Source organism: Rattus norvegicus, chromosome 3, assembly GCF_021556685.1.
Source record: "Rattus norvegicus strain SHRSP/BbbUtx chromosome 3, alternate assembly SHRSP_T2T, whole genome shotgun sequence".
Taxonomy (NCBI): Eukaryota; Metazoa; Chordata; class Mammalia; order Rodentia; family Muridae; genus Rattus; species Rattus norvegicus.
Genome location: NC_141536.1, coordinates 141503925 through 141526180, shown reverse-complemented (window position 1 = coordinate 141526180; position 22256 = coordinate 141503925). Strand labels below are relative to the sequence as shown.

The following is a 22256-nucleotide window of genomic DNA, read 5'->3' as shown; positions in this document are numbered from 1 at the left end:
TGGTTTTGGGATTCAGAACTGTTCAGTCTGACCGTAGTGCCCACGTCGGACTAATTGTCATGCTTCTGCCTCTATTCATGCCAAGGTCCCAGCCTGGAGGCCTTTTCTTCTCCATTGTCCCCTTGATGCAAGCCTTGTTTGTTCTAGAAGCCTTGCTTATACATCACCTCTGATTCAGAGTCCCTTCCAGATTCCCCAGAACGAGGAAACTTGGTAATGTCATTCATCACCGGCGTCGTCGTCATCATCATCATCATCAACAACAACAGGCTCCATAGCCCAGGCTGGCTTCAAATTCGTGACCCTTCTACACCACCAGCCTCTCAGATGCTGGTTACTTACAATAATGTGTCATCACACCCAGTTTATGTTGAGACCTCGCCCTCAGACTACATGTCCCACCCCACCCCTTACATCCTCCCCCCACCCTCCCACACCCACTCACACCCACTCACATCTACCCACACCCACCCTCCCACACCTACTTACCCATCCTCCCATACCCATTCACACCCACCCAGCCATACCCACCCACCTTCCCACACCCACCCACCACTCCCACACCCACCCTCCCACACCCACTCACACCCACCCACCTTCCTACACCCACCCACCACTCCCACACCCACCCTCCCACACCCACTCACACCCACCCACCTTCCCACACCCACCCACCACTCCCACACCCACCCTCCCACACCCACTCACATCTACCTTCCCACACCCACCCACCACTCCCACACCCACCCTCCCACACCCACTCACACCCACCCACCTTCCCACACCCACCCACCACTCCCACACCCACCCTCCCACACCCACTCACACCCACCCACCTTCCCACACCCACCCACCACTCCCACACCCACCCTCCCACACCCACTCACACCCACCCACCTTCCCACACCCACCCACCACTCCCACACCCACCCTCCCACACCCACTCACACCCACCCACCCTCTCATACCCACTCATACCCACTCACACCCCCCACATTCGTTCCCACTCTCTCCCACCCACACTCACCCAAACCCACCCACCCACACCCAGCAGTTGCGTTGGTAGGAAATGTGCTGTCTCCTCTCATGTCTAGCACAAAATGGGGCACAGAGTGGGTGTTCTCTAGATGCTTGAGGATCGGGATGGCAGGGGCCTCATCCCCGTCCCAGTTGGAAATTCCCAGACTCCTAGGAGTCTCTAGCTGGAAAGAAGCAGAGGAAGAGGAGGAGGAAGTTGTAGGAGAGGTCTCCACTAGGGGACAGTTTCACTAAGGTTGCCACACGTCTTCTACCAACTTGGGTCAAACTCCCCAGAGGAGCCAGCTGGGGATAAAGTTCCACATTTGCACGATCCCCAGAGGTCTTTTGGAGGCAGCTATCCTACCCTAGGGGACTTCCCCCTCTTTCGATGCCAGGAACTGAACCATGATAGGAAGTGACCCAGGCAGGATGTCTGTTACCCCAGCCAGGCCCAAAGGACCTCTGGCAGCAAGTGGTCACATCACTTTGTTACTATGATCGTTCTAGGGCAAGTACGAACTTCCCTGACTGTGAGGGAAATTGCCCCATTCTCAGGACTATGGGGCAAGTACCATCCTCGTACCCCTCACATCCCTGCCATGGTATCCTGGCTACGACTGTGAACAAGAACAGAGTTCTTACAAGCCCAAGGCCTTTAGAGAGACTGCCTCCCTCAGCAACTCCCTGAGACCCCTAAGGCCTCAGGTCCCAGTGTGACCTAACATTGCCACATCCCTTAGGGTAGACGCAAGGCAGGACGGAGGCTGAAAAGAAGAACTCTGGTAAGTTCACATTGCAGATCACTGTGCAACATGGCTTCCTGACTTCCCCTCCTTGAGAGCCAGGCTGCTCACTCACAAGCTGAGGAAAGACACCGGATAACATCAGAAGTAGTGCGTGAGCTCAGTAGAATGAGCAAATTAGTTCAACAGAGGCACCAGGGAAGAGCTGCTCTCCATATGAGTTCCCGGAATCTTCTGCTAACATTCGTCCATTCGTTCTTGTTGGCAGAGTAAACTTTGGGCCCCACCTCCATCCTCTTGAGTCAGGAACTCTGGGTATCTGGCTCAACAGTCTGTCTTAGCAAACCTTCCTGGAGGCTCCGGCTCACATTAAAGTTTGTCAATCGATGCTAGAAGCTTAACAGATGGGCAGCATATTGGGAGAAGGTATGTGGAACACCAACATCAAACAAGCGAGTTGTATCTAAAACGTGATTACTATTCTTGCAACACGGGAACCCCGACGGAAGTGAGCAAACAGTCCAAAGGAGCAGCTCCTACGTAGCAGGGGAAGCCCAAGGTCCAATACACACAGGAGGAGGCTCCAGATCCCAGGGTGACGCTGGAGAAGTACTTAGGAGAGTGCTTACCAGGAATTCATGATGTGCAGCATTCCACAAGCCAGGCATGCAGCAGCACTCGTCTTTAATCATAGAACGTAGGAGGATCAGAAGTTTGAAAGCAGCCTGGGTTACACGTGACAGTATCGCAACAACAACAACAACAGAGATCTCACGATTAACACAGAATTGCAAGAATGCAAGGTATATGTGTATTTGTCTGGTGTGCGTGTGCGTGTGCCTCTTTGTGTTTGAGACCAAGTCCTGCTCAGTTGCCAAACCCAAACTGATGGCCTTGACTACAGACAGGCTTTATAGAAACCGCTGAATGCGTGAGACAACAGCATTGCTTGAAAGCCACAGATCCGCCATTTCAGAAGGGGTTTGTGAAATTTAAAACACACGTATCTGGGATCTACTAATTCCACTCTTGGCAGAGCCCAAAGGAATCTTCATGTGGGTCCAGAAGGGCCAGTGACAAAGGTGTTTATCCCAGCAGTGTTTGTGGTGAGAAAGATGAAACAAGGTGGGTGTCCATCATCGGGATCGGATGAATAGAGGGAATGCTGGCGGCTGTTGAATGCATTGAGCTAGGTTTCCCCGCATGGGGAAGACCCATATGGTTGGGTCCTCAAAATGTTACAGACTGATTGGGCATGGTGCAGCACATCTGTAATCAAGCACTCAAGAGGCTGAGGCAGGAGGATCTTGAGTTGTCTGCCTTGGCTATATAACAAGATGCTCGCATCAAAAACAAGAATAAAGCATGATATCACACCCCTGACCACCCCAATGGCAAAATGCCGAATGTTATGAAAGGGAAAAGAAGAATTAGAACCCATTCCAATACCACTACGCTGTGTTCGTGGGCACATGGCATTGCATAGGGTGTGTGTGTATGTGTGTGTGTGTGTGTGTGTGTGTGTGTGTACACGCAGGGTTGCACACATGTGGAGGTCAGAGGTTAGTCTTCTTAGATCTCTGTGTACCTTATCTGTTAAGATACAATCTCTCTTTTTTAAATCAAAATTATTTTTAACGCATGTGCCTATGCATGTGCAGAGTGGTGTTGATGCCACCGTGTTCATGTGCGGAGGTCAGAGGACAGCTCTGTGAGATGGTTTTCTCCTCCCACCTTTATATGGGTTCTGGGGCTTGAATTCAGGTGACCAGGCACATCAGCAAATGCCTTACAAGCTGAGTCATCTTATGGGCTGAGGGTCCCTCACTCACACTTACTGCTTGTTAGCTGGCCCCTCTCTCTGAACCCTGCTCTCAGCTGGGACTACAGACATGTGACCACACTGGATTTTCACATGGGTGGTGGGGAACCGAACTCAGGCCACCATGCTTGAGTGGTAGGTACTCTACCCACTGTGCAGCCCAGCATTGTGTACAGAGACGATTTTTTTTTTTTGGCATGTTGGAGCTAGGGGTTGTGGTGTGGAGTAGAATCTGTGGACAAACAAGGAATGAAGCAGAACATCCGGGGAACCTCGCATGGACCAGTGACGGGGGTTGAGAGTGGTGCGGGGGTTGGGAGTGGGGTGGGGGTGAGAACAGTTATCTGCCACCGTCCCAGTGGGAATCTGGAACTCTAAGTCTCAGTGATCACTCGATTTGAAAATGTTTGACTGAGGAAGGCTTAGCAAGGTTTTGCAGACACATTTGATCTCTTCTAGAGGCCTCTGTCCTCCTCTCAAGGTTCACTGTTCTCACTGAGGCTGTGCCAAGGACTGGTCTCATCTTGACCTCCAGAGCTTACAACTCTGCCTGCACAGCTCTTTGATTAGCCCCAGGCTGTCTGTCTGCAGAGGCCTGAGTGCATTTTGTTTGGGGGTTTGGGCACAGAGCCAGGCTATAAGACCACTGTGAAGGCCAGTCCTGTTTCTTCTTCTCAAGCTGTGAACTCCTCTAGTCTTCATAACACCTCATTCCACACACCGCTCCCAGGAACAACAGGCACATTGAATCAGAAAAACATTCCAAGTGGAGAGAAACAGCATTTATTGAGCACCTACAGCATGCCAGGCCCAACCCTAATGTCTTGCCCTCCATTCATCCCGATGACCACTTGTGAGCTGGGTGGAGCTGAAATTATCCTAGAGATGTGGAGATGAGTGTCGATATCCAAGGACCTGGCGTTGTCTCATATTTCCATTCCCTTAAAAACAAACAAACAAACACCCTCCCCCATGTCTCTTCAGTCTCTCAGCCTGTAAAATTGAAGAGAGGTCTCTAGGTTCTGGAAATGTTTCTGGTTTGGGGTTGGGCAGGGTTGCAGAAAGTGGGGCGTGAATTAGATATCTTTTCTGTCGGCCAGTAGGTGGAGCGATTCTTTAGCTTGAAGAACACTCTAGAGTCTGGCTCTCCCGCCCTCTACAGGATTTTCTTGGTATTGCAAGGACTGAAGCCCTGTGAACCCATTTGCAGGGAAAAGAAGCCCCAAGGCACGGATGGGAACCCAGGAGTCTAGGAACCCTGGGGATGGTGTCATACGGGCAAGTGTGCCGCGGAGCTACAGGTAGTTGTCTTCAACCTGGTCGCCCCCGCTTGGGGAGACATCCTCGTAGACGTCGTCATCGTCCGGGGCCAGTGCCTCGATGTCATGCGTGATGTCAGTCAGCAGCTGGTGGAAGGTCTGCTCCTCCGGCCTCTGGGCCGCCCCGTCATAACTGCGCACGGCAGACGCAGACGTGGAGCTCATGCTGCGCTTGATGCGGCCGAAGCTGTCAGTGAGGATTCCACCCTCGCGGATACCCATGCTCTCCAGGAAGCCCTCGAAGTAGCCGATGTCCTGATCTGGGATGAAGGGCCGCATCCCTAGAGGACACAGGGCAAAGTGACTCCAGCATCCAGCCAGATTGCTATGGAATGCCCTCTCTGGAAGTCCGAGTTCAAATCCTGTCTCTGCCGGGATAGCTTTACCCAAGATTTTTTACCTCTCAAAACAGCAGATGACACAAGACTCCTCATGTGTTTGCTAGCTTAATATATTCTTAGGGATATACTCCCAGTTACTGGCTATACAACCTTAGTTAAATAACTACTCAAACCTCACCTTCGTCACCTGTACAACGGATCTTCCGTACCTGATTTGGTGAAAATGTAATCAGTTACTTTCCATGATGTGCCCCATAAACATCAGATTTACTTGCGTCCCTTTCTGGACCTTTGACTTCTTTACTTTGCTACTTTGAGTCTCAGTCTCTTCACTTCCAAATGGTGACGAGATAGCAATATTTACTTCTCAGGCACGGGGATAGTCTGTGAGGTCATGCTTGGCTCATGATAACTGCCAAACATGCTCCTGTGTGATCAATATTATTCCTACGGTGCTCAGTAACCCTCTTCACTAGCTGTGTGACTCCAGACAAGTCGCTTTGCCTCTCTGAGGCTAAGATAGGCTGTGTGTGTGTGTGTGTGTGTGTGTGTGTGTGTGTGTGTGTGTGTGTTGATCACATCCTGACCTGCTTTGCTACCCTAGGGCTAGGCTCATCCAGCTGTTTGCTGGCAATTCCTCTCCCTTTCCTTCACTCTTTCTTCCTCTCCTTCTCAGGTCCAGGTTCTCTAAGTCTTGGGCCTTAGGGGCTCAAAGAGCAAAGCGCTCCCAGGTGGTGTCTGGCTGGGGATGCCTGGAGCCAAGGCAGAGTGGGGCTTACCAATAAGAAGGAACTTCCGTCGGTCCCCATAGAGTTTCTGCAGGCCTGCACAGTAGTCCTGGATAGGCAGCCCCAGGCGATAGTCTCGTAGCAGCATCGCAAACTGCTGGATCTCAGGAGGACCCAGCTTACTTCGCAGCTGTGGGAGTAAGGGACACCCTTGGAAACCAGATCCAGATTGCAACAACGCCTGGCTTCTGCTAAATATGCTGAGGTTCTCTCTGGCAGCCTGTCAGGCCCAGCCCATCTGCAAAATCTTCCACTGCCCACTGAGGTGGGTGGGGACATCTGGTCTTTGCATCTAGGAATGGTGTAGTGGTTTGTGTATGCTTGGCCCAAGGAGTGGCACTGTTAGAAGGTGTGGCCCTGTTGGAGTAGGTAGCCCTGTTGGAGTAGGTGTGTCACTATGGGTGCAGGCTTTAAGACCCTCACCCTAGCTGCCTGGAAGCCAGTATTCTGCTAGCAGCCTTCAGATGAAGATGTAGAACTCTCAGCTCCTCCTGCACCATGCCTGCTTGGATCCTGCCATGTTCCTGCCTTGATGATAATGGACTGACCTCTGAATCTGGAATCAGTCCTAATTAAATGTTGTCCTTATTCGAGTTGCCTTGGTCATGGTGTGTCTTCACAGCAGTAACACTCTAAGATAAATGGGATATGGGTCCCACTTCCTGAGCCCCAATCCTTTGGTGACCTCCTCTGAGGTGGCAGGAGGTCATTATCTCCCTGACCCTTGCTTTCCTTCTCTGCACTTGGGGTAAGGAGGGAGCCTCCCTCTTGAGGTTGTTGAAGAGATGAAAGACAGGGGAGGTGCTTGGAGCCTTCAGTGCAGGCTGACACCAGCCATGGCTTCTCTAAGCTCCTAATCGCACCTCCTTCCCTGGCCTCTGAGCTCTCACATAAGATTCTTGTTGCAGAGCTCTGCTGTCTGTGCATGCTCACCGTGACCATGTAATCCTGTAGCTGCTCAAAGGCCCAGCTGCTGTGGTCGATACTGCTACAGTGGGAGCTGTGGAAGGACGGTGTGGACGCGCCACTGTAACATGCCTCAAATGTGTCCTGGGAGCCATTGCTGCAGAGAAAAGGGGAAAGTAGCCTCACCAACCTCTGTTGCTTTCCCTAGGTTAGGCTGAAGGTGGTTGGGCTTATATACCAGTGCTCAAGGCTCATCAAAGTCCAGCAACCTCTCAAGCCCCCTCCTGCTCTCGGCACTCCTGTCACCCTTCCTTATCCCTCCCTGAGCCTTTGCAGAGGCTGTTCCCTCTGCCTGGGCTTCTCTCCTCCATTGCCTCTCTCACATCTAGTGTCACAGCCACAGGACCACTACCTGGTTATTCTGAATTCTTGATGTTCTCTCTGCCTGGAATGACCAGTCCCTTTTATCACCAGCTCAACTGTCATCAGTTCTTGGAAGCCCCTCTGGCTCCTAGGTAAGGTAGAGTCCCCTTCTGACTCTTACATACCCTGGGAAGCTTCTTTTCATGGTAGTATCCATCACTGCTGGATGCCACCTGTGCTGAACTGTGCGGCCTTTCCTTTCTCCTTGTTGAATTCTTTTTATAAATTAGGCTGCCTGGCTCATCGTGGAGGGTTTCGTTTTTGAGGGTCTCACATATCCTAGAATGGCCTTAAACTCTTTATGTAGTGAAGGTTAGCCTTGAACTTTTGATCCTGCTTTTAACCTCCCAAGTGCTGGAGTGGTGGTTTTGAACCACCAAGCCAGGCTAATGCAGTGACAGGGGTTGGAATCAAAGCCTCTCATATCCTAGGCAAACACTCTCTCATCTCTGGTTCAGTCCCACCCAGCATAGGAAATTCTCATTGTTAACTCCTTTTAAAATAAGATGACCACACTGGGCTTGGGCTTTGAACTTTTGACACTCTGGCTTCCACCTCCAGAAGGCTGGGACCACAGACCTAGCAAGGGTGTAGACTCCTGAGCTCACATGCCAGCCTGCTTGTGCTTGCAGGCCAGGTCTATGGCGTTTACTGTGTTTGACCCTTGGGTTGCTAAACTTTGTTTCCCTAGTCTTCAACTTCTCCATCTGTAAAATGAGATGATGAAGATTGGTGTCACTGTGAAAATGACAGGATCATATGTAAGGCACTTCAGGCTATAGACCCCACATAACAGATAACTAGCCACATAGCAGCTAACAAAAGCCAATGACGTGCATTACAGCGTGCGTGTGCGCGCGCGCGCGCACACACACACACACAAACACACAAGCACACACACACAAGCACACACACAAACACACAAGCATACACACACAAGCATACACACAAACACACACACAAACACACACATAAGCACACACACAAACACACAAACACACACAAACACACACAAGCACACACACACACAAACACACAAGCACACACACACAAACACACACACATGCACACACACAAACACACAAGCACACACACAAACACACACACAAACACACACACAAACACACACAAACACACAAGCACACACACACACAAACACACACACAAACACACACACACACACACACACACATGTGCTTCAGGGATGGAACCCAGGGCTTTTCACATAGTGAGCTTGCCTGGTGATGCTGTGGTATTCCCTGGTCCCTATCCTCTCTAAACTATTTCAAGAGGCCATTGGTGTGCTCTTGAATGGTTGAAGCTACAGCTTGGACCACGAGGTCACTCTGAGGATGGTGAAGGGGAAGCTGTGACTGAAAGAGAGGCCCAGGGTGAATAGGACCAGGAGGCCCCAAACTCTGGTTGTATTTTGCATAAGAAGACAAGAAAACCAATCCTGTCTTTGTAAACCTACCTTCCCCGGGATTTCCTATTATACCAACAGAGCTTTTAGCATTAGCTGTGACTTTGGATTCTGTAGACCACTGAACCTGGGAGGCTTGAAGACCTCTGTGGTCCCAGGTCTCTAGGTCTCCCAGGGTTTAGCCTGGAGCTCTGTCTACCTCCCAGACTCAATACAAATCATGGTTGGGTCCCTGGGCCCCATGCGCTGTAGAGGAGCCGGGTGGGGGTGGGGAGGGAAAGCTGGCATCACAGACAAAGCTGGTACTCACAAGGAACTGCAGCAGCTCAAGTCGGCATCATAGGCAAATGTCCCATCGGTGCGGCAGCTCTCACCTGGGACCAGTAGGAAGAACTGTCAGAGATGATGTGCAGGCACCAATAGGCTTCCTGAACCCCTGACATTGGCAGCACCCTGGGATCTGGTTCTTGCCCAGCCCTGATACGTAGCTAACCTCAGGCAACTGTCATCCCCAATCCTTGCTGTCCCCAGTGCCCAGGTCCATAGTGTCTTCCTATCTGATGGGACACGGGGAATGACAAATGAGAGGCAGTGGGAGAGTGTTGATAAATGTGTGTCTAGACGAGACAGTGCAGACAATGCTGCAGAGAGCAAGTCAGTCAGCAGCTTGAAAGGAAAGCAACGTTATTTATGGAGAATGTGGCTCCTCCCCAGCCTGGTCCCTCACCTGTCTGGGCAGGGCCTTCTCATGTCAGCTCAGTGGGGGTCACTGTCACTCTGACTTCTCAGAGGCAAGTTCCTCATTACAGGTTCCCATAACACTGTGGTTAGACATTTATCACTGTGACTACTTATTCTATGCACGTCGCAGGAAGGCAAGACTGTGCCTCAGTTTGCCTACCGTCAAGATACCTTACAGATTATAACTGGGCCTGAGAAATAAAAACTCAGTCGACATTGGTTGAATGAACGAGTTCTCTCATTTGGTTGCTTAGCATCCTGGGAACCAAACAGTCACCAGCAGAGGCTTCCCAACAGGCACAGCTCCTGCGGGTAGCAGAGTCACGACAAGGCCAGTGCCACAGCTGCTGGAGCTGTGCAAACAGAGACCACTCCATAGCAGGCTGTGGAGGAGGGAATTCACACAATGGCTGTCTTTGAGGGTAGCACACAGAGAGAGCGCTGCAGACAGAAGCTTTGGAATTAGACACACTGGGTTTGGATTCTGCCTCTGACCTACCAACCTTGTGGCCTGTGACTATTTATTGACTACTCTGAGTCTCAATGCTTATTATCTGTAAAACTGGATTCACAGGGCCTCGGAGAGGCCTTTTTTCTCTGTGTAGCCCTGGCTCAACTGGAACTTGGAGTGGATCAAGCTGGTACTGATCTCTGAGATCTTTCTGCCTCTGTTGCCCATGTGCTGAGATGAAAGATGTGTGTCACCACCATGCTTAGATCTTTTTTCTTTTTTAAATTTCAGGTTTCGGGGCTGGAGAAATGGCTCAGTGGTTAAGAGCACTGACTGTTCTTCCAGAGGTCCTGAGTTCAAGTCCTAGCAACCACATGGTGGCTCACAACCATCTGTAATGGGATCCAATGCCCTCTTCTGGTGTGTCTGAACAGCTACAGTTTATTTACATATAATAAATAGAGCTTTAAAAAAAATAAAGATCAGGTTTCTGCATTGCAGCTCGGCTGACCTTAAACTCGGATCCTTCTGCCTCAGTGTCTCAAAAGCTCGGGACTATTAGCTAATGTGCTCAGGATGGCATTTGCATATGCCATGATGCCCGTGTGGAGGTCGGAGGAAAACTTTTGAAAACTCAAAAGTTTCTCCTTCCACCCTGTGAGTCTTGAGGACTGAGCTCAAGTTGTCAAGATTAGCAGCAGGCACCTTTCCCCGCTGAGCCATCTCACCAGGCCGGGGACTGAGCAGTTTCCATTTATCTGAAGGCTACCTCTCCAGCATCTGTGGAGTGCCTGTTCCTGTGCTAAGTGAACAAGACAGGTAGGACGCCATAAAGTCTCGAGAAGACTTGACACTTCGCTATTGTGCTTGGCACACAAGGCACTCAATAAATGCCCCTGTTAGTCTCACTTTAATTCCAACCCTTGATTGCATACACGGACTAATCTGGAAATGTCAGCCCTAGGAATCTCCCGGGGTGAGGTGGCTCAGTTAGCCAACAGTACAGTTGCTGAACTTTGCAAAGCAGGGACGCCCAAAACAAGAGAGAAGTTCAAGTGCCTAAGTTCAAACTCATCCCAAACTTGACAACGTGGTCATCTCTGAAGAGGTCATCAAGATGACACTCTGTCAAGTGGACCCCTAGAACCAGGGTCCAGCTCAGAACCCCTAAAGGCCTCCATCAGCCCTGACTATCAGGACATCCAGCCTCTCCCGGTGCTTTATGGGAGTTTGGATACTCACTGCAGCTGGAGAGCCATGGCCGCTTTGGTGTGGGTCTGTAGTGGTAGCCAGCCCGGTCTACACACTCGATGCTCTGGTCGCCGTAGATGATCTGAAAGACTTGACAGATGAGTGCACAGGATTCCTCAGCAGCATCCTGGTCCAGGGGCAGGAAGAGAACTCGGGCTCTTACCTATCCCCAGGGCACTCCTGCCTCCTCAGATGCAGTGAGAGCCTGTGCTGACACGTACACCTTAAGCCAACTTCAAAGACATGTCCCCTCAAAATTATATGGCTCCTCTCTTGTTCTTATGACCCTTTTACAGAATCTAGAGGCAGCTCAAACTCCTCTACCATGAAAGTACATTCCAGGTCTCCGGGGATTCATGGCCTACCATGGAATTCATCTAGCCTAAAGGCTCATTTAACTAAATGTATAGGCACAGACCCTGAAGCCCAGTGTGGAGACCAGAGCGGTAGGAGAAGGAACACTTCAAAAAATCAGAATTGTAGGCTCAGTGCTGTTACTGCTACTGGGCACAGGGTATGGCTGTGGGTTGCCCCATGCCCAACGCAATTGTGGGAGCAAAGCAATAATAGTGTCCCTGGTAGGAGGAAGAGGGCCCGAGGCAAAGCTTCGGAGGTTGCACATTTGAGGAGGAATCCGCCTCTTCAAGCAAGAGACACAGGAAGCAGTCATTGATTGATAAAGGCCACGCTTATGAAGATCCTGACTTTTGGCACCTCTAAAAATCCTAAGGTAAATGTTAAGCTGTAACTCAGGATGGGTATCTGTGGTCATTGCAGGTACTACGGTTTAAACCAGGATCAGACCTTACTATAACCCTAGAGTAGACAGGTCAGAGAGGATCCTTGTTTTATGGTTGAGTGCTCCGAGGCTTAATGGAGTTGTGTGACTTGTTTGGACTCACAGGCCCAAGGCATCAGCTAATGCTGGTATTGGGGGGTTTAACTCTGACCACTGTGTGTGGGATCACTGTACCTCGGACAGAAGCTTAGACACTTGGAAAGCAACTCATTTACTTATTCATTCTCCCACCAGGCCAGGACCGGAGCCTTAAACCCACAGCTGAGTGGGATAGGCGAGGCCCTGTCTGGTTTGCAGGCCCCTGGATCTATCGACTGTTTCTTCTCCTTGCTTCAGTTTAAACAATACAAACTAACTTTTCCTGTTGAAACAGGGTCTCTTCCTCCACCCCCTGTCACATAACCCACTCACCTCCTACCAGAGCCAGCCTGAACCATGTGATCCTAGCTTTCCTGCTCACCTGTACGCCCCTTCCCATTTCCTCATTGCCCTAATAAAGTTTCCAGGATGAGGCTGTGTTGGATGAGGCAGTGAAGTACAGAATGGAAGGAAGGACTGAGCCAGTGGGGTGGGGGATGGCAACATTATCCCAGGGAGAGATGTTGGAGCTGGGTATGGACAGGGAACGGTGTGGGCATAGGGTTTGAATATACTTAAAAATTAGGCCAGTGGATTTATTGACAGAGTAGATTGAAAGAGAGAGAGACACACACACACATATAAGAGACAGAGATAGAGAGAGACAGACAGAGAAGAGAGACAGACAGACCAAGGACCACTGCAAGGTTTCAGCCTGAGCCACCAAGGATGGAGCTGCCATTCAATGAAACGTGCACACGAAGACGCTTCGTGTTTGAGAGGAGCTTGGGGACTCAGCTTGTAACAAATGCATTCATAATGACAAACAGACCCTGGAAAAGACAGGAGGAGTGAAGATTTGGTTAGAGGTGTTCTCTGGATTTTAGAAGGCAGCAGAGTAGAAATCACCCAGAAACAAGTGTGGATAAATCTCCTAGAAACAAGGAGAAAAGATTGAGGATAACTCCTGACCCACCCCGACTCTAAGAGGCTGGAAGGGAAGGAGGTACCATCTTCTAAGAAGGAGCTCAGGGTAAGAGAGGGGGTCAGGATAGGAGAGCTGGCTGGTATCTCAGGGAGGGGTTGTGAGCCACTGAGCTGCATTTCCTGGGATTGTCCACCTCTCTCTGTAGACAGACACACTCATTACTCAGAGAGAGCCCTGGAAGCTGGTGCAGAGGAATGCCAGGAAGGTTTAAGGCTTGAAAGCGCCGGCTAGACTGGGTACTCCTTAGGAGACCACACCAAACTCATCTCCTCACCCACAGCACCTAGCCCAATGTGGAGCACATAGCTGCCACTCAATAAATGCCATCAAGCCAGGCATGGTGGTGTGGGCCTTTAATCTCAGTACTAAGGGGGCAGAGGCAGATATGGATCACTGAGTTAGAAGCCAGCTTGGTCTACAGAGTTCCAGGACAGCCACGACTACACAGAGGAACCCTATCTAGAAAGTCTACAACAAAAACAACTATATTATCATGATCAAGTGAGCGAGAGCAAGGGTGAATGCCGACAGGAAATGACAGGTAGGACAGGCAAGAATAATTCAAAGCTTCTGCTTCCGGTGGCCACCTTAGTCACCAAGAGAAAAAGGCTTTGAACTTCCTGGGTTCGAATCTTGAAGCCACCTACTTTCCGCAAAATTTTTAGTTACCTAAACTTTGAGCCTGCTTCCTTTTCTAAAGAATGGAAATAGATGTCATATTCGCCCTAGGGGCTGCTGTGGGGATTAAGTGTTAATGTTGTCCCCTGTCTGTCTAGGGTCGGCGCTTCACCGGTGGTGTGATTTGTGCGATAGTGACTGTCACGGAGGTGGTGCCAATACTGCCTGGTGCTCACCCTGTTTGCTACAGCCAGGATGACCAAGTTGCAATAGGCGTCGGGGCTGTGGTTTTGGGGATCCAGAGGGTTGGGGCCGGGGTGGCGTCGCTCCCAGCTGCCGCCGACGCCGCCACTCGCCTGCCGCCTCTCCCAGCTGCCACCCGGCTTGCCCGCGCCCCCGCCCGCGTGCCGCCGCTCCCAGCTGCCGCTGAACGTCTGTCGCCGCTCCCAGCTGCCCGACGCCCTCGCTCCTGCGCGCTGCCGCTCCAGGCTGCCGCCGCCTCCGGCCGCCCGTGCCTCCGCGCCCGCGCCCCCGCCCCACGCCATGCGCCAGTCCAGGCTGCAGATGGTGTGCCGTCGCTCGGCTGTGCCCACCCGTCGTTTTTCGGGCGCGGCGCCCGGAGGGCCTGGATCGCGACCCGAACTTCCCGGGCTGCCGTCCATGCCCGCGGGCACCGGGTCCACGCCCAGACCTAGGGAAGGACCGGGCTTGTGGGGTTCAGCAGCAGGAAATCGCGGCTTTTCGGGGCCACCCGGAGGGCTACTTCATAGTTCTGAGGTTTTCTGAGCTAAGGCCCGGCCCAGCACTAAGCTCCCCGGCGGTTTGGCTGCCTCTGCGACCTGGGTACTACTCCAGGCCTATGACTCCGCCTCCAACCTTGGCTCCGCCCCAGACCTCTAGGTGGCAGCCACAAAGTCTCCACCCTTCCCAATACACCCTAATGCCCTTCTCCTCAAACTGGCTTTCCGAATTGGGGGTGTTAGTCAACTTGTTCCCTTTCTCTGTACCCTTCATTTGAACGGTGACTTTGGTCAAGCATCCCACCTTCCAGTACGACTTTCCCTGCTATCTTCAGTCCCACCTCCTGATTGCTGACCTGCCACAAAACTCGACTCCTCCCCTAACCAGAGCGCCCCCTACCGTCAGATCAGAGTCAAGCGATTATGTTTTTCAACCACCTCCTCTGGTCTTGCCTGTGGTTTCTTCTGCCTGCCCTTAGTCTTAGAATTGTGCGCTCGAGTTTTCTGTCGTCCCTTTCCCAGCCTCGGATCCCTTCCCTGGTGCCCTCAAGCAATGGTCGCAGCACTGCAGGTTGGCCTCCCACCCTGTCTTCCCCGCACCGCACCAGTCTTAAGTACTAGCAGATGCAGAGCGTCGTCCTGCAGGTAGGAGGCAGCAGCAATCTCATGCGTGGGGATGCGCAGGATGAGCTCCTCGTTGTCCCGCCAGGTAAGCAGCAGGCAGCGTGCAGACAGGCTCAGGATGCTGTCCTGCTCCGGCGTGGTCTTCAGCGGCAACTCCTTCAGCTGCTGCGGGGTGAGTCGGATCACCTGAGTCCCGGGGAATTCGGGGTAGGAGGTGGGAAAGGGAAAGAGACCCTACCCTCCTCCCTTCCCAGGACCTTACCCTGGCGGTGTCCAGCAGCTGCAGGAGCTCATCTCGGCTGGAGGGGTTCAGTGAGGAAGTCACCCAGGTGAGGTGACCCAGGAACTGGATAGAAATGGAAGATTCTCATCTCCAAGTTAATGCAGGATAGGCCGAAATACTCAAATTAATAATAACCTGTATGGTGGTTGATTTTGGTTGTCAACTTGCCAAAGCCAAGCAGCTGGCACACTGGTGAAAGGTTCTCTTGATTGAATGATCCTATGAAGTGAACGACCAGTCTTAAATCTGGGCCACACCTTCTGGTGGCCGCCCACTTAGAGGGGTGTGGAAGAAGGAAACTTTCACTTTTCACCTGCTTCCCCCCCACCCCACACCCCAGTCTTACCGGCAAATTCATCTGTTCTGCTGCCGAGGCTACAATTAGATCCCAATTCTTCAGGATTTCCTGAAGACCAGCTAAGACATTTAGTCTCATAGGCTGAATAACTACCAGATTCTTGGCTTTTCTGTTAGAAGACAGCCTATGTTGGACTGGCTGGACCACAGCCTCTGGGCCCCTCCATCAGTCATCAGTGCTGTTCCCCAAAAGAACCCTGTCTAATACACTAATGCAACCTGATAACAACTTTTGTTGAACTCGGGGCCAACTCTAAGCATATATGTATACATGTATATATTTCCCCATTCACTCACATTTGCTTTAAGGATTAAAAGGCTCAGCCTGGTATAGTTAACTAAAGAGCCTGGCCCAGAATGATAGCTAGAAAGGGTAAGGCTGGGCGGGTTGTAGTGGAGCATGCTTGGAATCCAGCGGGTGGGAGGTGGAAGCAGGACATTTAAAGAGTCCAGGGTCAGCCATGGGAGTGGCGGTGGTGTCCATGAACTCCTTGAATCTCAGCACGCAGGAGGCAGAGGCAGGCAAGTTTGAGAGGCCAGCTTGGTCTACAGAGTCAGTTCCAGGTCAGCTAGGGCCATACAGAGAAGCCCTGTCTTGAAAAAACAAAGAGTCCAAGGCTACATGGTGAGTTCAAGACCTCCCTGGGCTACATCAGGCTCTCGTGAGGTCGCTTGAATGCGTGTGCCCACGTTTCCAAAGTTAGCTGACACACGCTAACACATGACCATCTCACTTTTTAGGGAAGCAAAAGTCACTAACACAGTGCTTCCCTCCCCCGCCCCACTGTCATGTTAAAGGTCAGATTTCAAGCCTCTTTGCATGCTAGGCCAGACTCTATCATTGTGTGTGTGTGTGTGTGTGTGTGTGTGTGTGTGTGTATGTTCCTGTGAGTGAGTGCAGGCCTATGCCACCTGTGTGGCAGTCAGGGGATGAGCTCCTGCCTTCGCCTGAGCCAGAGCTTCTTGTTTGTACTCCCCTGCCAGACTCAGGCTCCTGAGCTTCCAGGGCTTCTCCACCTCCCATCTCCACACTGTGGGTTTTCAGGACCATGGTGCATGCTTTGCATGTGCTTGGGGGAAAGGAACTCTGGCGCTCAAATTTGCCAGCAAGCACTTTATCCATCGAATCATTCCCTCTCCACGCCTGTCCCAGGTCAGGAGCTACTATGAAATCTTGAAGGGACCCTGGGAGTTTCCTTGCTTAGTGCCTCTCCCCACCCCACGCATTATTAATCCTTTTAACAACCTCGTTGCAGATTAAATGGAAAGAAGCATTGAATTAATACATCATTTTCTTAAAAAAAAAGATTCTCAGTCAATATATGGGCTCCCATGTATTCTTAGTTATAACAGCATTATCGTTTAAATGTTATTCAGCATGAGAATTAACTTTTTATTGCTTTAATCGCAGGATCCCGGGTGAATCTCACCACTTACATCTTTTTATCCTGTAAACTTTCAGCCCTTGGTTTTTAAACATATTCTTTTCCTAGCTTTTCTTTATTTATAGAGTTGCCAGATAAAATACAAGATGTCAGTTAAACAACAGTTTTCTTCTCAGGATTTTTTTTTTTTTTTGGTACCTATTTAGTTCTGTTTAACATTTGGAGCATGTTTGTGCTAGAGGAATAATCCCTGCTCATCTGCAATTCAAATTTGCCGAAGTAGCCTGTTCATTACCTTAATCCTACTCCACACCAATCTTCGGCTAATGGAGGCCTGCTAACCTACCCAAAGCTCCTTCACAGTGCTTCTAAAATGGAAGCTTTTGAGTAGTAGGAGTCCATCTTACAGCTGTCTCCACCCTCCACGCCCCCAGACCTGCCTCCAGTGCTGGATGTGCAGCCTGGGGCCTCCAGAATGCCGGGCGAGCGCTTTACCACCAAGCCACACGCCCAGCCTTGCTCTTGGACACTGAATAAGCAGGGAGTCTGCAGACAAAAATCCCATGAGTAGGTTGAGCTTCTGGGAACACAGCACAGTTTCCCACTCAGTCTCCTGTGGGGGTGGGTTCTGAGCCCCATGTTGGGACAGAAACTCCCACGGGGGCTCAGCGGGTGGGTGACACCTGCCGAGGATGTGCAGCCCGAGGCAGTGAGGCTTCCTTCATGTACCACAGGGTGTGGCGGAGCTTGGTGTCCCTCCAAGCCCACCTGCCTACCCCCTTTGTCCCGTGCTCACCTTGACCTCTTTCTCCAGGTAGTCACACAGCAGGATGTGGGGGTCGATGAGGTAGTCAGGGGGATAAAGAGGCATAGAGTGCAGGGGCCTGCGGCTGACATTGCTTTTGAAGGCGGCCTGGCGTGCAGCCTTCGGGAACACCAGCCTTCGGATGGGGGACACGAAGCCCTGGTGGAAAAAGGAAAGTCCCAATAACTACAGCACTGACTTTGTGAGCTCAGTTTACTCCCCCAACCTAAGTTAATCTTCCGAAAAAACTTCCAGAGGAGCAGCCTGTGTCCCCCCCCCCAACCCTCCCACCCTCCACCCCCCGCACCCCCACCCCACCCTCATTCCCACCCCCACCCCCGTCTCAAATGGAGAAGCAAAAAAAAGCTCCAGACTGACAGTTGGAAAGAACACCAGGAGATGGGGCATTCCTGTCCCCAAACCTGCATTTTAAGTACCTAGGGAGGGTGAGGCTCCTGCCAGCCAGATTCGAAGAATGGCCAAGGCCCAGGGCTAAGTGGAGGAGGCCTGGGCGATATTAAGCTATCGCCTGTTTGTGAGTTAGAAATACTCAATAAATAAATGTAAGTATAACCCAGAGACACCAATATAAAACACCCAGGATGGATGAAGGGAATTTGAGAGAAGTGCTTTCCCGGATCCCATCCTAGACCTATGGAATATGAAGCCCCGGGGGCAGCAACCGAGCGGCTCCCCTCCCTAGTGGCATTCTAGAACAACGTTGCAGTCTCAAAGCGAACCATAAATTCTGGTGGCAGGCGTGGCATGCTGCTTGGCTTCGCTGAAAGACAGGCACAAACAGGAGGGGCTGTCACCTAGGAACACATCTACCAAATGGACCTCACTGGGTGAATTCTGGTACAGGAGGTTGAGGCAGGAGACTTGCGGTGAGTTTGAGGCCAGCCTGAGCTACATAGTGGGTTTTCAAGATCAGCCTGGGTTACATGGTTAGACCTCGTCTCCTAAATAAATACATAGAGAGTATGTGCATGTTGGCCCCAGTGATTCGCACGGGGCAAATGTTTGTGTGTCAGTACTGGGGATTTTATCCAGAGTTGTATGAATAAATAAATAATAAAACCTCTGAGCTTTATGCCGCTGGCCTTCTTTGCACTTAAAATTCTTATTATCAGTTTGCAATCAAACCTGGGATCTAGCATGCTTGATAGCATTCTGCCAAGGACTGAACCCCCCGGTCCACTTACAATTTTGAGGCAGGTTCTCAGTAGATTATCTGCATTAACTTTAAACTTGTAATCCTCCTGCCTCAGACTCCAGAATAGCTGGGATTACAGGCCTGTGCCACCATTCTGGCCTCATGTGAGTACCTCGGAAAACGTTCTGAACCCTGTTTCTTGGGCGAAGAGAGCTCCATGTGGATGAGGGTGCGGTGGGAGTTGGGAATCGGGAAAGCTTCTGAAATTCAGAAAAGGGGGAAGGTGGAGAGAGGACTTGGGATGGCTTAATCGAGGTCCGTTTTTTGCACAAGGATGGGGAGGGCAGGTGTAGCTTGGGAGACAGCAGGCAGGGAACAGGTGGGAGGTCCCAGGCTGGATGGGCAGTCTGTCAACCTATAATCACCTTGGCTGGGTGAGCAGGGAGGGAAGGTGTCTGCTGGGTGTCTGTCTGTCCCTTTCCCCCAGAGGCTGCAGGAAGCTACTACCAGAATGTCCAGGAAGCAGATTTCCCAGGAAGAGCCTGTCGGTCTCTCAGCACAAGTATGACAGAGGCCACTAATACTGAAGCTTAGACCGGAGCCCAGATGTCTGGCTGTCAGGGACAGAAAGAAACTTCCTTCCAAAAGAGAAGGAAGCCCCCTTCCCGGTGCGGTCTGCTAACTCCATGTCACTCACCTCTCTACTCCACCTTCAGAGACATTTCTCAAGCCTGGCCCTCTCAAACTCCCACCTACCTTCTTCCCTTTCTTGGCTTCATATTCCATGGTGAAACTGCTCCTCGGCTCCTGCCTCCCTCCTCTCTGCCCCCTCCCGACCCCCCTCCATTTCCTTTGTTCTTTTTCCTGCCCGGTCGGTCGGAAACTCCACCAGTACCCGAGTTCCTGCCCCTCCCATCTGATGGTGGGGGTGGGGGTAAATGGAGAACAGTGCCTTGGAACCCTGCAAAAGGGTGGGAGCCAACATGGCGTCCAAGGGGCTTGGCACTTGGAGCAGACGGGGGAAGAATCCCCACCCCCCCGTTGGAGATCACATTTGGGCCATTCCCTATGTCTGTCACCAACTTTGTTGGATAACTTTTGGCAAGGTAAGACAGTCAAAGCCTCTTTCAAAGCCTGCTGCCTGTTTCTTGGTACACACCAGGAGAAACCCCAGCTTTTCTCTGAGAAATGAATGAGAGGGTAGGTGGAAAGTGCTTCAGACTATGTCCAGGCAAGTTGAGATAATAATAGTAACAGTAATAGTAACACTAATAGCAATAATAATAGTAATAAATAAATAAATAAATAATAAATTATTACTTTTCAGAGAGTGGTATATGGGGGGGTCTCTTGGACTGGCTGCCAGCTACTTAGTCAATCACTTGTGCCTCAGTTTCCACATTCAGCCTGACTTCATAGCAAATTGACCAGGGTTAAATACACTTAAAAGAGCTCCTGGAACATATGGAGTACTTAATAAATATTAACTATTAGAGCTGCTCAACAGGAGAGCACTTACCTAGCAGCCTGCAGGCCCACGGTTCTGTCCTTAGCACTGCAAGTGAATAAATAAAAAACCAAATTCTATTTCCTTATCTATGGCTCCCGGGCTGCCTCACTGTCTTGTTGGCACATTTCAACTCCCTTACTCCTCACTCTGTCTGTGACCATGATTTCAGTTACATAAATTTTTTTTTCTTTTTTCTTTTTTTCGGAGTTGGGGACCGAACCCAGGGCCTTCCGCTTGCTAGGCAAGTGCTCTACCACTGAGCTAAATCCCCAACCCCCAGTTACATAAATTTTAAAAATACAGTCTCATGTGCAGATCCTGACACAAGGTCACACAGGTGACGTGCTCAGCAAATATTCTGCATAGGCTGGGGGTTCATATCGTACTGTGAGAATAAGAACGCGGGGCTCCCAGCCTCCCTGGGCCTGAAGTCTAGTGTCCAATGCTGCTGGTGCTCTAACCTCCCAGGCACACCTGGGAATGTTCTGAGTGGCCCATGAACATCTGCCACAGCATCTGGGTTCTGAATGCCAGAGCTCTAGAACTGCTTGGCTGATGTTCCTGGCTGCAGTGACTGTTCTAAGCTCTGGGCTTCAGGTTCCCAACCTTCCCAAAGGAAAGGCGATCCCCAAAGTCCTCTCTTGCTACAGCTCCTCTATGGCATGGAAGACACGAGGCCACAGATCACAGTCAGCAGGTGCCAGTGCTTGGGACTTTCTGCATGGTAATTTTGAAAGGGTGGGAATACCATGTCTGGGTTCTCAAGATTCATGGGTGTGGGAGCTACAGGACACCCCCAACCCTAGCCATCCCTATCTCTATCCACACATCAGAAAGGAAATGGTCTAGGCAGTTTGGTGCCAGACTTACACCTCTCCCTCTGAAGCCCCTGCATCCTGTCAGTCGTATCTGAACATGGAAACATGAGACCTCCACTCTGCCTGCCGGGCCAAAGAAAAGAGACCAGGACATGACAGTCAATCCCTGACTCTGCCCTGAGCATCAGAAGAGCTAAATAGCCCCTTGAGCCAGCATAGAGCGCTAGCCTTATCATCACAGTAGGCTGTGACGGTGGTCTCTGGTGCTTCAGTAACTGGCTGTCGCAATCCCTTTGCTATCTCTGGGGCTCAGCCTCCACAATCATAAGCTTGGATCTTACTTTACTCTAGGAATCACTAAGGGGACCAAATGTCACTGCTTGGAATCTCAACCAGGACGAGGAGATGACTAGAAAGGGAAACCCACCCCAGAGCCCTGATCTGATCAAGGGCTTAGTGTCAGTAAATCACCTGGAGACAGATGACGAGGGTTCAATCACAAATGACCTGGAGCGATTTACATCATGTTTCAGAGCCTCAGAGTCCTCACGTGTTAAGAGCAGGATAATAATGGTGCTTTCCTCAGAAAGCTGTTCTCGGGACAAAATGGAAACAGCAATGTGATGGTAACACACATCACCAAAATCAGCCAATGAATCAAAGCCGAGGTGAGCAGAGCCAGAAAATGCCATCAGAGTCGTGCGTGTGGCAGCCAGGTTCAGCCCCAGTTAGATCAGCCGCCCCGACTGCTGTGGAGAGGATTATAAAAATCACCTCTGCACCCACAGCAGCAGCAGAGGTTAATGTCAATGGCAGTCCTAGGCACAGGGCAAACACAGCAGTTGCATCTTACCTAGAAGAACTCTG

The 22256-nt window shown here is 51.0% G+C and overlaps 1 protein-coding gene across 3 annotated transcripts; it reads right to left on the bottom strand.

Annotated features, from left to right (window-relative positions):
* Positions 1–4352: 4352 nt before the first annotated feature.
* Ccm2l (CCM2 like scaffold protein) lies at positions 4353–19885 on the bottom strand. 3 transcript variants are annotated; one of them, XM_087655257.1, is made up of 10 exons: positions 19818–19885; positions 17897–18064; positions 15338–15421; positions 15057–15240; positions 13948–14402; positions 11220–11355; positions 9096–9159; positions 6967–7096; positions 6025–6163; positions 4353–5185 (listed from the first exon to the last, which is right to left on the bottom strand). In XM_087655257.1, the coding sequence occupies exons 1-10, from the start codon at positions 19845–19847 to the stop codon at positions 4881–4883; spliced, it is 1695 nt and encodes a 564-aa protein (XP_087511383.1). In that variant the 5' UTR covers positions 19848–19885; the 3' UTR covers positions 4353–4880. The 3 variants fall into 3 exon arrangements, with proteins under 3 accessions (XP_087511383.1, XP_087511385.1, XP_087511384.1); XM_087655259.1 differs by lacking the exon at positions 9096–9159; XM_087655258.1 differs by lacking the exons at positions 17897–18064; positions 19818–19885 and adding an exon at positions 15494–15573.
* Positions 19886–22256: the final 2371 nt, after the last annotated feature.

Bases quoted from the DNA above. Each gene is read 5' to 3' on its own strand.
- Ccm2l (XM_087655257.1), bottom strand. From the start codon at position 19,847: ATGGAATATGAAGCCAAGAAAGGGAAGAAG. The intron at 14,403-15,056 runs GTGCGGTGCGGG...GTCCTTCCCTAG, and splicing joins TCTGCTAGTACTTAAGACTG to GTCTGGGCGTGGACCCGGTG. The intron at 9,160-11,219 runs GTGAGTATCCAA...TACTGGTCCCAG, and splicing joins GCCATGGCTCTCCAGCTGCA to GTGAGAGCTGCCGCACCGAT.